The sequence below is a fragment of the Theobroma cacao genome, chromosome 5, assembly GCF_053813885.1.
Source record: "Theobroma cacao isolate CCN51 chromosome 5, ASM5381388v1, whole genome shotgun sequence".
NCBI lineage: Eukaryota > Viridiplantae > Streptophyta > Magnoliopsida > Malvales > Malvaceae > Theobroma > Theobroma cacao.
This window is the reverse complement of record NC_142643.1, coordinates 1,396,775-1,409,048: the sequence shown is the minus strand read 5'-3', so window position 1 is coordinate 1,409,048 and position 12,274 is coordinate 1,396,775. Positions and strand designations below refer to the sequence as shown.

The 12,274-nt window shown below is 37.9% G+C and overlaps 2 protein-coding genes across 2 annotated transcripts; one reads left to right on the top strand and one right to left on the bottom strand.

Annotated features, from left to right (window-relative positions):
• The first annotated feature begins 2,457 nt into the window (after nt 1–2,457).
• Nucleotides 2,458–4,423, top strand: LOC18597666 (glyoxal oxidase-related protein). The gene has a single exon (XM_018122369.2). It carries the CDS (start codon nt 2,636–2,638, stop codon nt 4,253–4,255), a length of 1,620 nt encoding a protein of 539 aa, XP_017977858.2. The 5' UTR covers nt 2,458–2,635; the 3' UTR covers nt 4,256–4,423.
• A 900-nt stretch (nt 4,424–5,323) lies between these two features.
• On the bottom strand, nt 5,324–9,774 carry LOC18597665 (Major facilitator superfamily protein). The gene is made up of 5 exons (XM_007026816.3): nt 9,639–9,774; nt 9,354–9,518; nt 7,308–7,525; nt 6,384–6,928; nt 5,324–6,308 (listed from the first exon to the last, which is right to left on the bottom strand). The coding sequence occupies exons 2-5, from the start codon at nt 9,496–9,498 to the stop codon at nt 5,447–5,449; spliced, it is 1,770 nt and encodes a 589-aa protein (XP_007026878.3). The 5' UTR covers nt 9,499–9,518; nt 9,639–9,774; the 3' UTR covers nt 5,324–5,446.
• Between the last annotated feature and the right edge of the window lie 2,500 nt (nt 9,775–12,274).

Below are 12,274 nucleotides of genomic sequence, written 5' to 3'. Positions count from 1 at the left end.
ATTTTCGCTTTCCACTCACGATTCCAATAAAGTTCAGCAATATCATATTGTCTTTACCTTTATTCATGGAAAAAGAAATGTTACTTAATGAAAGGCTCATGGAAAAAAAGTTCCCTAATTTTTTGAACCAGTAACACATTAATGTGGGTGGAGAAGAGACATATCAAAGTTCTATTGAGACCAAAATCTTTCAATTCAATCTTCTTGCTTCAAACAAAACTTCCAAGTTCAGCAATATCATATTGTCTTTACCTCTATTCATGGAAAAAGAAACGCTACATAATGAAAGGCTCATGGAAAAAAGTCCCCTAATTTGTTTTAACCAGTAATCCATTAATGTGGGTGGAGAAGAGACATGTGAAAGTTCTATTGAGACCAGAATCTTTAAATTCAATCATCTTACTTCAAACAAAACTTCCATCTCAAAAATCAAAATCACCCATTACCTTAATTAGGTAGGATAAACTTTTTTTTCATACGAAAATGTCAACACCGTCTTGAATTCTAAGTAGATTAAGATAAGACTCTTACACTTAATCTTCAATAAAGAATATGATTAAACTAGTCTTGTGAGAGTCTAAATCGAGAAAAAGATCTACGTTTAAGTGGGACAAAGGTTTCTCTTGATTTTTGATAATGAATCTTTGTCTGTCATGAAGTAGGCCATTAAAAACCTCAATTACGTAAATTTCTTATATTTTTACGAGTGTTTGATTTTTTTCGTTCTTTGTTCTATTAATTGTGTAAAATTTTGAATGATTTTTGTTACATTATTCCGTTATTCCCTAACTTCATATTTGCCACTACAAAAAATATACATAATCTGAATTCCAAAGAGATATTAGCTTAGTTGTTAAAGTTTTAATCAATGGGCAATGATAAACTTAACAATAAGGAACACCTAATTAGACACAAGGGTGTCACCGACAGCCACACCTGCTTTGACAGATAAGGGTAGTCTGAATATAAGCTTGGCTAGAAAAGAGCCAGGTTGTCCTTGGCGTCCTCTTCCTGATAATTGTCGTCAATATACAAAGAAAACATCTCAAATGAACAACAACTAGTTATCTACTTCACCGTTAAGCATTAAACCTACCCAGATCAAATTCACAGAACATTCTCTGTAACTTTTGGCAGTTCCATGTGAGAGAAAGAACTGGAAACAAAACTCTCTAGTCACCATCGCCATCTATGGAAGGTGACATCTTTGGCAGTATGGTGAAATTCTAGCCCGGGCCATGTTCGTGCACTTTCGATCCATTTGACTGCTGCTGATGCTGACATATTGAGAGCTCATATTCATGTATATCCTTGGCGATCAGGGGTCCAGCAGCAGTCGCTTAGAACTGACACACCCATAGGCCATTAAGGCAGGAGTTTAGATGGAAAAGACATCAACGAATTAACTTTCACCAGCAAAGTGAAAGCAAGACTGTTGGGGGGCTGTATAATTAGATTCGAGAACAAAGTTTTTTCAGGAAAAGGGTCTCGGAGACTTCCTTTTGCATAATGGAAGAAACAGTCTATTCGTGCTGTTAATCATGATGAAGAGTATTTACGTTTACGCTGAGAAGGTGTCACCAAATAACCATATAAAACTATTAAACCCACTCGCTATGACCAAGTCAGTCAATTTAATTGCGGGCATTGTGTTGTAGCAACTACCAACTAGCTTCTAGCTACTAGCAATTAGAACCAAAACCTCAATGATTGAGTTAAGCATTGATGCACCGAAGAAATTGAAAGCACTCTGAACTAAAGCACATATGTTCGTAACATGTTTCGTTATTGTACATGAACAGCATTCTACTGTCTCGTGATTGTACTTCGTTTCTTACCTCCTACTCGTATTAATGCTATGTTTAGGGTTAAAAGAATTAGCATTTCAATTTCATTAATAAGGTAAAGATTCTTATTCGATAAAAAAATTAGTAAATCAATAATTTAACAATTGGGAATCACCTTTGACAAAATAAGTCTGCCATACTGACAGTAAAAGCACCGAGTCTAATGTACTTTCCGACGGACGGTAAAAGGTGCTAGGCTGCAAGCAAAATCCCATGGTTTTGTACATCAATTTCTTCACTTAAATCATTCGGAATTAAGGGCTAATTAAGCTTTCCAAGTTGGTACGGCCGCCATTGTTATTTACTTATCCGATTCGAAGTCGAAGCCTGCCTCAGAATCTTAATCCACTTGCCAAAACGTAAGAAACACGTAAAGATAGGACGCTCCTGCCTGCCTCCTTGCGTATGTTGGGTAAGAACATCAGTCCATTATACACAACAAAAACTACACGATCGAAGATGTTGATCCACCACGTGCTCTTATCCCCCATGCTTCCAAATTTCAAGCTTTCGTCAGTAAGCAAAGGAAAATTAACCCCGACAACGACTGCTTACGTGTCAAAGTTCAGCGGCTTTTAAGGTCCCATTGTTACGAACGTTACCGTTGAATTCAGTGAACCATAACTCCCACATGCAGAACAGATTCCCCTCGATCGGACGGCTGGCTTTTATTTTCTTACACTGAACGTTCCCGCACTCTGTACTCTCGAGCTCGTTTTAAAGTAGTGTCTTTTCGTCTCCAGTGTCCACCATCTCACTCTCTCTCTCTCTCTCTCTTTTCGTTTGTAATGGAGAACTCTTCTTCTTCTTCTCGATGGCTTCTGCAGGTCTTAATTTTCACGACTCTGGTAGCCGTAAGGGCTCAGCTTCCCGGCACGTGGGAACTCCTGGTCCCGAACGCTGGCATAGCCTCCATGCACACGGCGGTTACTCGTTTCAATACGGTGGTTCTTTTGGACCGGACCAACATCGGACCATCTCGTAAAATGCTACCCAAAGGCCACTGCCGTATCGACCCGACAGACGTTATCCTCAAAAAGGACTGTTACGCTCACTCCGTCGTTTTCGATCCGCAAACCAACCACATCCGACCGTTGATGATTCTCACCGACACTTGGTGCTCCTCGGGTCAGTTCCTCCCCGACGGGACACTTCTACAGACTGGAGGAGACTTGGACGGGTTTAAAAAGATCCGGAAATTGGAACCGTGTGAACCCACCGGGTTCTGCGATTGGGTGGAGCTCAGAGACGTGGAGTTAGTTAACGGCAGATGGTATGCAACGAACCAAATCTTGCCGGACGGAACTGTAATCATCGTCGGAGGGAGAGGAACGAATACCGTTGAGTATTTTCCACCGAGGAAAAACGGCGCCATTGAACTGAAATTCCTTGCAGACGTGGAAGATAAGCAAATGGACAATTTGTACCCTTACGTCCACCTCCTTCCCAACGGTCACCTTTTCATCTTCGCCAATAACAAAGCAGTAATGTATGACCACGAGGTCAATAAAGTAATTCGGGATTACCCAGCGTTATCGGGGGGCCCGCGGAATTATCCCTCAGCTGGGTCGTCGGTGATGTTAGCTCTCGAAGGTGATTTTTCAACGGCTGTGATTGTTATCTGCGGTGGAGCCCAATACGGGGCTTTCATCGAGAGGAGTACCGATACTCCAGCGCACGGCAGCTGTGGGCGAATTGTAGCAACTGATCCAAAGCCGGGTTGGGAAATGGAGGATATGCCATTCGGGAGGATCATGGGAGATATGGTGATGCTTCCGACAGGTGATTCGCTGATCATCAATGGAGCTCAAGCCGGGACCCAAGGTTTCGAGATGGCTTCCAACCCGTGTTTATATCCGCTTCTTTACCGACCCGATCAACCGGCTGGTTTACGTTTCATGACTTTGAACCCGGGAAAGGTTCCCAGAATGTACCATTCAACCGCCAACTTGTTACCTGATGGGCGGGTTTTAATAGCGGGTAGTAACCCGCATTACTTTTATAAATTCGCCGTTGAATTGCCGACCGAACTGAGGCTCGAAGCATTTTGGCCGGAGTATTTATCTCCCGATCGGGCCAATATCCGACCCGTAATCGAGGGAATTCCGGAAACGGTACGCTACGGCGAGGCGTTCGATGTTTTTGTGTCGGTTTCGTTGCCGGTTGTGGGAATTGTGGAGGTTAATTTCGCCAGCGCGCCTTTTGCCACACATTCGTTTTCGCAGGGTCAAAGGTTGGTCAAACTTAACGTTGCACCGTCGGTTCCAGAAGACGGTCGGTATAGGATTAAGTGTACGGCGCCGCCTAGTGGAGCGGTTGCTCCCCCGGGTTATTATATGGTATTTGCAGTTAACCAGGGCGTGCCAAGTGTCGCACGCTGGGTTCGTGTGGTTCCTAAAATTGTTTAATTTTTTTAAACCATTACTGTTTTTTTTTAATTTATTTTTAACAAATATTGCAAAGATGTGCAAATCGTATTAGCATTCCAAGCCTTAAAACTTTGAATTGTTTATATACAAATGTACTATTTCTTGTCCAAATCCAAATGAAATGATCCATCATTTATTTTTTGTCAATTATCTTTGTTTTATTCTTATCCTATTGATTCGGATTAAAAAAAAGGCATTTTAAAATAACAATAACGGTCCAAAATTACTATGCAATGTTGTCTATACTTAATGTTATAAAATACTTATTTATGGTGTCTGTTGATGTAAATACGGATTCGCGTCTTCTAGTCTTTGGTATCACATATGAAACGAGAAATTAATATGCAATGTTGGGTTTAATTAAAAGTGAAAAAAAAAAATTCAATTATTGAAGAGGAAATAAAAAGTAAAGTTGAAACAAAAGCAATCCGTCACTTGAGGGAAGAAGGGGGACCAAACCTAAATTTATGAAACTTCATTAACATGGCAACAAGAATTCAATTCAGAATTTTCTCCCTTTGTCCCAAATTCTTAAAGATTAGATTTTTAGTTACTTTTCTTCTTTCTTTCCCTTTTCTTTCTTCTGGCTGAGTTACTTTTGGTCAAGGAAATGGAAAATGCCCTTTTGATCTATGGCCAAGTCCTTCCTAGTTTTGGCAAAGACCCCACCTTCACCCACTTGTTGTTAGCATGGGGTTGCCCACTGATAATGTCGAGCAAAAGGGCACTTTACAGCTTTCTACGAGGTCAATGTACCTAAACATCAACCTCTACGATAACGGTCACAAGCAGTTTCTTCAAACCTTCATCAATATGTCCTCCATGATTCGTTAGGTTGGTTTGAAACAAGATGTCCATGGCTTGAAACAGGCTAGTACTACTTAGTGTTTCTTTCATGTAAATTTTTTATATTAACATGTCACTTTTTCTGGTAGATTATTTATTTTTATTATTAAAATATAGTGTTTATGATTTAAGATTTTTAGTTAATAATGTTAAATTGAACACATGGTGTAAATTAAATTATGAAAATGACATCAAATGAGAGACCAGTAATATGCTAAAATATATTACTAATTTACCTTACTTGAACACTAACTTACTCTAGGAAATGCTAAAAAATAGCATTAATTAGCTTATTTATATAAGCTCAACGAGTTATAATTAATATCAGGCCATTGATCCAGCATTATCATCTTCTTCATTGCAATTAGCTACAGCCAAACTCTGGATGTTTTTGTAGGAGTAACGCTTTGCCAGGAACATATAGACGCACAGGTTGGCCATGGTCATGATTGCTAACAGCCAGTAGAAATTGTCTAAGCGGCTGCTGTTCAAATCCTTGCCAAACCAGCTCTTCCCTCCTTTCTCTGTGACGTGATCAACAAGTGTTATCAGCAGGCTGCTAAGGAAGTTTGCAGCTCCAATCACGCTCAGGTAAAATGCAATGCCTAAGCTTCTCATAGAATCTGGAACTTGGTCATAAAAGTACTCTTGCAGGCCGACCAGAGCGAACCCGTCTCCAGCACCGATGATGACGAACTGTGGTGCTAACCAGAACACACTCATGGAGAGGGAGCCATGTACCGGGTCCTTTTTCACAGCAGCCAATCTCTTTCTCTCGACCAGGGCTGCAACTACCATTGTAGCTACTGAGAAAGCCATTCCTATACCAATTCTCTGGAGGATTTTGATGCCTCGTTCGTTCCCTTTTGTTTTCCTGAGTGCTGGTACGAGGACCTTTTCATAGATGGTTACGGAGATTATCATGCCAATGGCTGCTAGAGAGAAGATCGAGGCTGGCGGAATCACGAAATTGCCAATGTTTCGGTTCATAGTGGCCCCTTGTTTGATGAAGAATGTGGAAGCTTGTGCTACACAAATTCCGAAAGGTAAGGTAGCTAGCCATATGGGAATCATGTTCAGAACAAGCTTCATCTCCTCAACCTTGGTAACAGTTGCAAGTCTCCAGGGATTCTGTTTGTCAATTGAATTTTCATTGTCTTCAATAATGGCAGCTCTGTCAAGGAACCTGAAAGGCACAGCATTAATTAGAAATTGGAGGGGAATTCTATTATCAATATTAAAGACAAAGTATCTATCCTACTTAAGTTTCTTGGTGTGGCACAAAAGCCTCCCCTGAGCCTTCTGTGACTTGGGAACCTCGTACAAGTCTGCAGGATTGGATGGGTGAGGCAGTTTTCTTTTGGAAATGGCAGCTACAAGAACCTGTAGCATTGGCGTCAATGGGCTTCCTGATGGCACCCTGTAACGGTAATATGGCCGTCCAATAATGAAGATCAACAGCGACCAAGCCATAACTAAGGCCAGAATAATATCTGCAGCCCCCCAGTTGACATGGTCTTGCACGTAAACAACCACAGTGACGCCGAATAAGAGTCCACAGCAAAGGCCAAAGTTCCACCAGTTGAAGAAGGACATCTTCTTCTTCCTCTCTTCAGAGTGATCATCGTCAAACTGATCAGCTCCAAAGCTCTCCAATGAAGGTTTATGGCCTCCTGTTCCAATGGAGACCAAGTATATGGCAAGGAAGAAGACCACTTCATGAATCTTCCTAGGCTCATCACACACATCAGCATCGCAGGCCTTTAAGCTTGGCACAAACCAGGACATTGTCAAGAGAAGCAAACCCTGTTTTTTTTTTCCCAATGAAAGATTAGTTAATAAGCAAATTTTCAAACACTGCTTCTGAATATTGTAAACGGAAGAATTCATCGAAAAAGAACAGAATTTCGATGATGAATTTCTATGGGCTAGGCATAGCCCATGGGGTCAGCTTTTCATGTGATTGTTGAATAAACAAGTCCTCCATCAAACCCAATTGTTCAATGGGCCTATTCAGACTAAGTCCTCCATCAAAACTGTCTAAAGTAGGATTTTAACTTCGACTTATAATATATCTTCTTGATGGTAGCTTTGAACTTATCAGATGTTACTCTTGGTCTTAAGGACAAAAATAAACTGAAGCAATGCTGTTTCTAGAGTGGAATATAACCGTGAATGACATTACCAAAAGGTAGGCGATGCATGAAACCAGAACCGTCGAGAACCGGCCCAAGTATGCATCAGCAATGAACCCTCCAAGTAGTGGCATCAGTGTCGTGACCCCAGCCCAGTAGTTGACGCTCCTTGCTGCTGTCTTGAGGTCTTGGTGGATCACCTTGGTCAGGTAAATGATCAAACTTGTCGCTATCCCAAAGTAACTCAACCTTTCACTGAACTCGATTGCTGAAATCAATATCACATAAGATTAAAAAAAGTTTTACCTTTTTAATGTAGAATTAGTCAGGGAAGAAAGGTAGTACTTGTTATCATCTGGTTCAATGAATCAGTAACTATTACTAAATGTTTATTTGGGTTGAAATCAGAATGCAAATCAGTGTCAAAATAATTGTGATAAAGACTATTCTATAATCTGGGACATGCATGTTCTTTCCCCCTTATTGACCTGCTATGGTTTGAGCTGTTGCTGTGGACCTTAGGCATTTGTTCTTGTTGCAAATTAAAGGCTGCCCTTTGACTGCAGAAAAAGCAGTAGGGCCTTTTCTACAATTCTACTATTAGTTTTCTTAACGTGGACTTAATTACACATACTGAAGAACCAATTATATCAAATTTGCACTGTGCTTAAATCAAACCCCAACTCTCAAGCAAAGAGGGAAAACCAAAACAAAAGTGTTGGAATGTCAAATTTATAGAGGGCAGTTCAAAACAGGAGACCCATTTGCGGAACGAAGGCAGCAAGTCCAAGAAAATTTTTATTTGTGGCACTTTCACTGATCCTAAAGAGTATTCATGCAAGCTCTGTACATGACCTTCGTCTTTGCTTCTGTGTGGTCAGCAGAATACTAGAATGGCAGCAGTGCTGCAGTGGCTCCCCCACCTTCCACCTTTGGTATCTTACTACGTATATTTGACACTATTTCCATAAGCTGATGTATGGCTACCATTTCTTTTGCCCAACTTGAAAACTTGCAAAAATATTCTTCTGTTTGTCACAAGGACCGCATGGATGGGAATCATGTGAAACAGACTTTCTTACTGCTACTTGATATGCTAAATATCAATGACGGTTTATACCTATATTTGGTTTTCTATTCCATTTTATCCACCCTGGCTAGCTACTATAGCATATACCTGAATTTGAACATACATATGTTCTCTAATTTCATCAAGGACTTCAAAGAAATTATCATCATGGTTTATGATCATGCATGCTCTCTCTACCCTTTACCGATTACTATTAATCAAATGATTTGTTTGGAAACTTCTTAACTAGAACATATGACTGTATATTCACAGTCATAGTGAACAAGGACAAACAAGAAATGCGAGGACAAAAAATGGAATAGGTGTGATATATACAAATATCACCTACTGAAACTTTCACTCATTATGCATGTTCAAGAAAGAAAAAGAGAAAATGAAATCATATCATAAATGATGTAAGATGATAATTTTCCTCTATACCATGCACATGATGAATTCTCAGATTTTCATTACATCTACCCAAACAAGTTACTGTTATTTTACCTATAATTAAAGATTATTGGCAAGTTATTACACTCCAAAAGTGACACCCAGGGTTCTTAATTAGGATCTGGACACAAACACTGGTTTTCACATGTAAGCAAAAGCAAGGGGGTAATTTCATGCCTTAGCATTAAATCCAAGCTTAGCACAAAAATTTACGGTAAAGCAAGAAGCGGTTAAAGACAACCTTAACTCTTCAGAAAAGATGAAGTGAGATGAAAAAGAACTGCTTAATTGTAAGAAAATGGAGGCAAGAGGATTGGGATTTGTAGCATTGCCAAAGCAAACTGTCAATGGTTTAGGTTAAAGCAATGAAACACCCCCCAAGGAGAAGCAGCAACAGGAAAAAAGAAAAGAAAATTCTTGAAATGACTTTTAATTCCTTTGCCTTGTCTTGGCAACCAAAGGATGGATAAGACACAAAAGAATCAAATCCTCATGGCTGTCCTATTTTTTTTATATTATGGCATGAAACGATATATATGATAGTGGGGGGGAGGTTTTCTTTCGGTTTATTCCTTACCGATAATGAAGAGGGAGGCTTTCCAAACACCGGTGGAAGCTCGAAGTGGAACTCTTCCTTTATGATCCACAGAAGAATCATAAACCCATTTCTCTTCATCACCAACATCTCTCATTTCTTTTCCTTTTCTCTGCTCCAGAACCATCTTCACTCACTACAGCCTCTCTAGCAAACAAAAGCAGCAAAAAAATAGCAACACAGAATAGCGAAAGAGATACTATGTTTATGCTAAAAAGAGAGGGAAATTAAGAGATGATTTGTGGCAGAAAAAGCTATGCCTGGTACCTCGTTTTATAGTGGGGAAAAGGTTTACTTTGTTGACTCACTGTAGTGCGAAAGAAGAACAGGATAAACTTATCCACCACAACCCCCCTCAGCAAAAAAAAATATAGAAATACAGTGTTAGATTACATGGGATAAAAACTAGTTCCCTTCTAGAGAAGTTTTGTTTGGTGGAAAGAAATATCCTTCCGTCCAGCTGACAACGTCATGGTTATATGATGTATAAAGATGGGAATGGCATCAACACCAAAGTCCCAAAAAAAAAGGAAAAAAACTAAGGTCTATAGGTTAGTGAATGTCTATATCCAAAACTATATTCCATAATCGAAAGCCACAAACTAGCTAGTAGAAAATGTGTTTGTTTCCTTCCAATATGGCTTTGAATAATTGGTCAGCATAAATCTTTTCTCATTTGTCAATTTTTACACCGACAATGTAAGTTTAACCTAACAGTCTATACTTTTATATATATATATTAAAAAAATACATTAATTTTTCATCCAAATATTTTGATGAATTTTTGTTGGGTTTTTTACGAAATTAATTTTGTATTAGAAAGGTTGGTGTCAAAACTAGAATTCCCAATCCCCCCTTATAGCTCTTGATAGTGTATAATATATATATATATATATATAATAGAGGAATGAATTGCTTTTGCAGTGCTTTATGCCCATTAATTTTTATTAGTAAAAGAATATATATATATATATATATATATATATTGTATTTTTTCAGTCAACCAAATTTACTTTTTCATTTTTTTTCCTTCATTGACCAGCTAGATTATATACTAAGGGGGAACTCTTTCTAATTCCTTTATGGGTTTATCCATATCTACTTTACTTACATGTATATATGTTAATTAATATAATTCTTTGGAAAAAAGGAGATATTACTAAGTTAATTTAACTTTCTATGAATATGATTCTGCCAGATACGAATCTCTGGCAAAGTGAGCTTTCTTTTCTAATTTACAAAAGTAATGACAACAATAAGCACTAGGTCTTTTAGTGTCTTCTGTTTATTAAACAAGTTATAATAATTAATTTTTTTGTCTTGTTTTAAAAGAATTTTTGTTTGTGGTAGTAGTTAATACTCCTTCCTCTTAGACCCAAATATTTAATCCTTAGTCCTAAGTTCATGATTATGACTAATAGTATTGATAAGAAATATATATATAATCCTAGCATGTGTCACATTTACTCAATCGTCTTAATATTTTAATTGCTAATGATATAATTATTAATATAAACAATTTAAATAAAGGTAAACTCCACTTACATTTCTCGTTATTTCAATTTTTTCCATGTAATATTTTATATTTTTTTTTCTCAATTAGCACATTGTGGATAATTTTTTACTCTGTAAAATTACAAAAATACCATTAAACCTAAACAAATAGGTTCACTTTTTGTGGGATCAAAAGCTATCCACAGAGTGTTAATTAAAAAAAATTATAAGTGTCGTGTGAGAAAAATTGAAATCATAAAAGATGTAAATGGAGTTTTTCTCTATAAATAAACAGTAAAAAACCATTAAAAATTAAAGAACGTGTAAAGCAAAAGATCATTTCCAAAGCTTAATGGCCCATTTTCTTCCCTCCACATAAAGTTAAATAGTTTTCTCAACTACTAAAGAAATAGTGACATATTGATATCATGCCTGCTGAAAAGAGAGAAGAAGAAATTGCTTCCTTTTCTAATCAAATCTATATTCTCAGATGCCCTTAGTGGCACCCAGTTATGTCACCTAAATTCCTCCAAAATGGGTGGTTAAGCATATTGGAAATGATTTGTATAGAGATTGCAGAACTTTCACATGTTTGGGTTTGGCTTAAATACTGCAAACTATAGTTTAAAGGTATCTTTCAATTAAGATAGTGTGAGTATAACACTTCATGCATATCAGTGATTTGAAATTGAAGTATATATTCAAGGAAGAAAAAATTGAGTTCTTATTTGTTCATATCAAATTCTTTTAACATGTGAACATTAATGTTTTTTATTAAGAAAAAAAATGTAGTCCTCATGTCATGCTATAATGATCTTTTATCTATCTCTTGGAATCATTAGGCTGAAAATGGAGCAATACTAAATAATAAACACTTGGCCCAAAGAGAACACAAGCCAAAAGATATAAATTAGAGGATGAGTTGAAAAGATCAGACAGATAATTCAACTCTGCAATAAAACTCAATGCCATTATAAAACAACTATTTATTTAAATCTGATGTCAACTGCTTTATATCTCAGAGGCATGAGGGGGTCTGAGTGGCTGTGGTTGATTAAATGGCATAAACCTTTTTCCATGGTGGTCTGAGCACTCTCCCCATAGAACATCATAATTCAACATTCATCAAAGAGATTAAAATAAACAAGAGAGAGTACTGTTAATTACATACTAAAAATGTTTTGACAAGACCAAAATGTGTTCAACTTAACTTAGCAAGCTTTTCAAGAGGAAAGATTGGTGGACTTTATCCTTTGCCTGAACCATTAATTCAACTGAAGCAAAGGATGGTGGGTGTTGTCATGGTGAACTTTCCGTATGCAATATGGACCATGTGATCTTTTTTCTTTTGTCCTTTTTGGGGGGTTAGTTACTCCTTTGATAGTTCCCCTCTTGTATTGGCACATGTC

What these genes read in the sequence shown, in the direction of transcription:
- LOC18597666 (XM_018122369.2), top strand. Translation starts at nt 2,636, where the DNA reads ATGGAGAACTCTTCTTCTTCTTCTCGATGGCTTCTGCAGGTCTTAATT.
- LOC18597665 (XM_007026816.3), bottom strand. Translation starts at nt 9,498, where the DNA reads ATGGTTCTGGAGCAGAGAAAAGGAAAAGAAATGAGAGATGTTGGTGAT. An exon ending in AGCCTCCCTCTTCATTATCG is followed by an intron (nt 7,526 to 9,353) that starts GTAAGGAATAAA and finishes TATTGATTTCAG; the next exon opens with CAATCGAGTTCAGTGAAAGG. An exon ending in TGCCACACCAAGAAACTTAA is followed by an intron (nt 6,309 to 6,383) that starts GTAGGATAGATA and finishes TGTGCCTTTCAG; the next exon opens with GTTCCTTGACAGAGCTGCCA.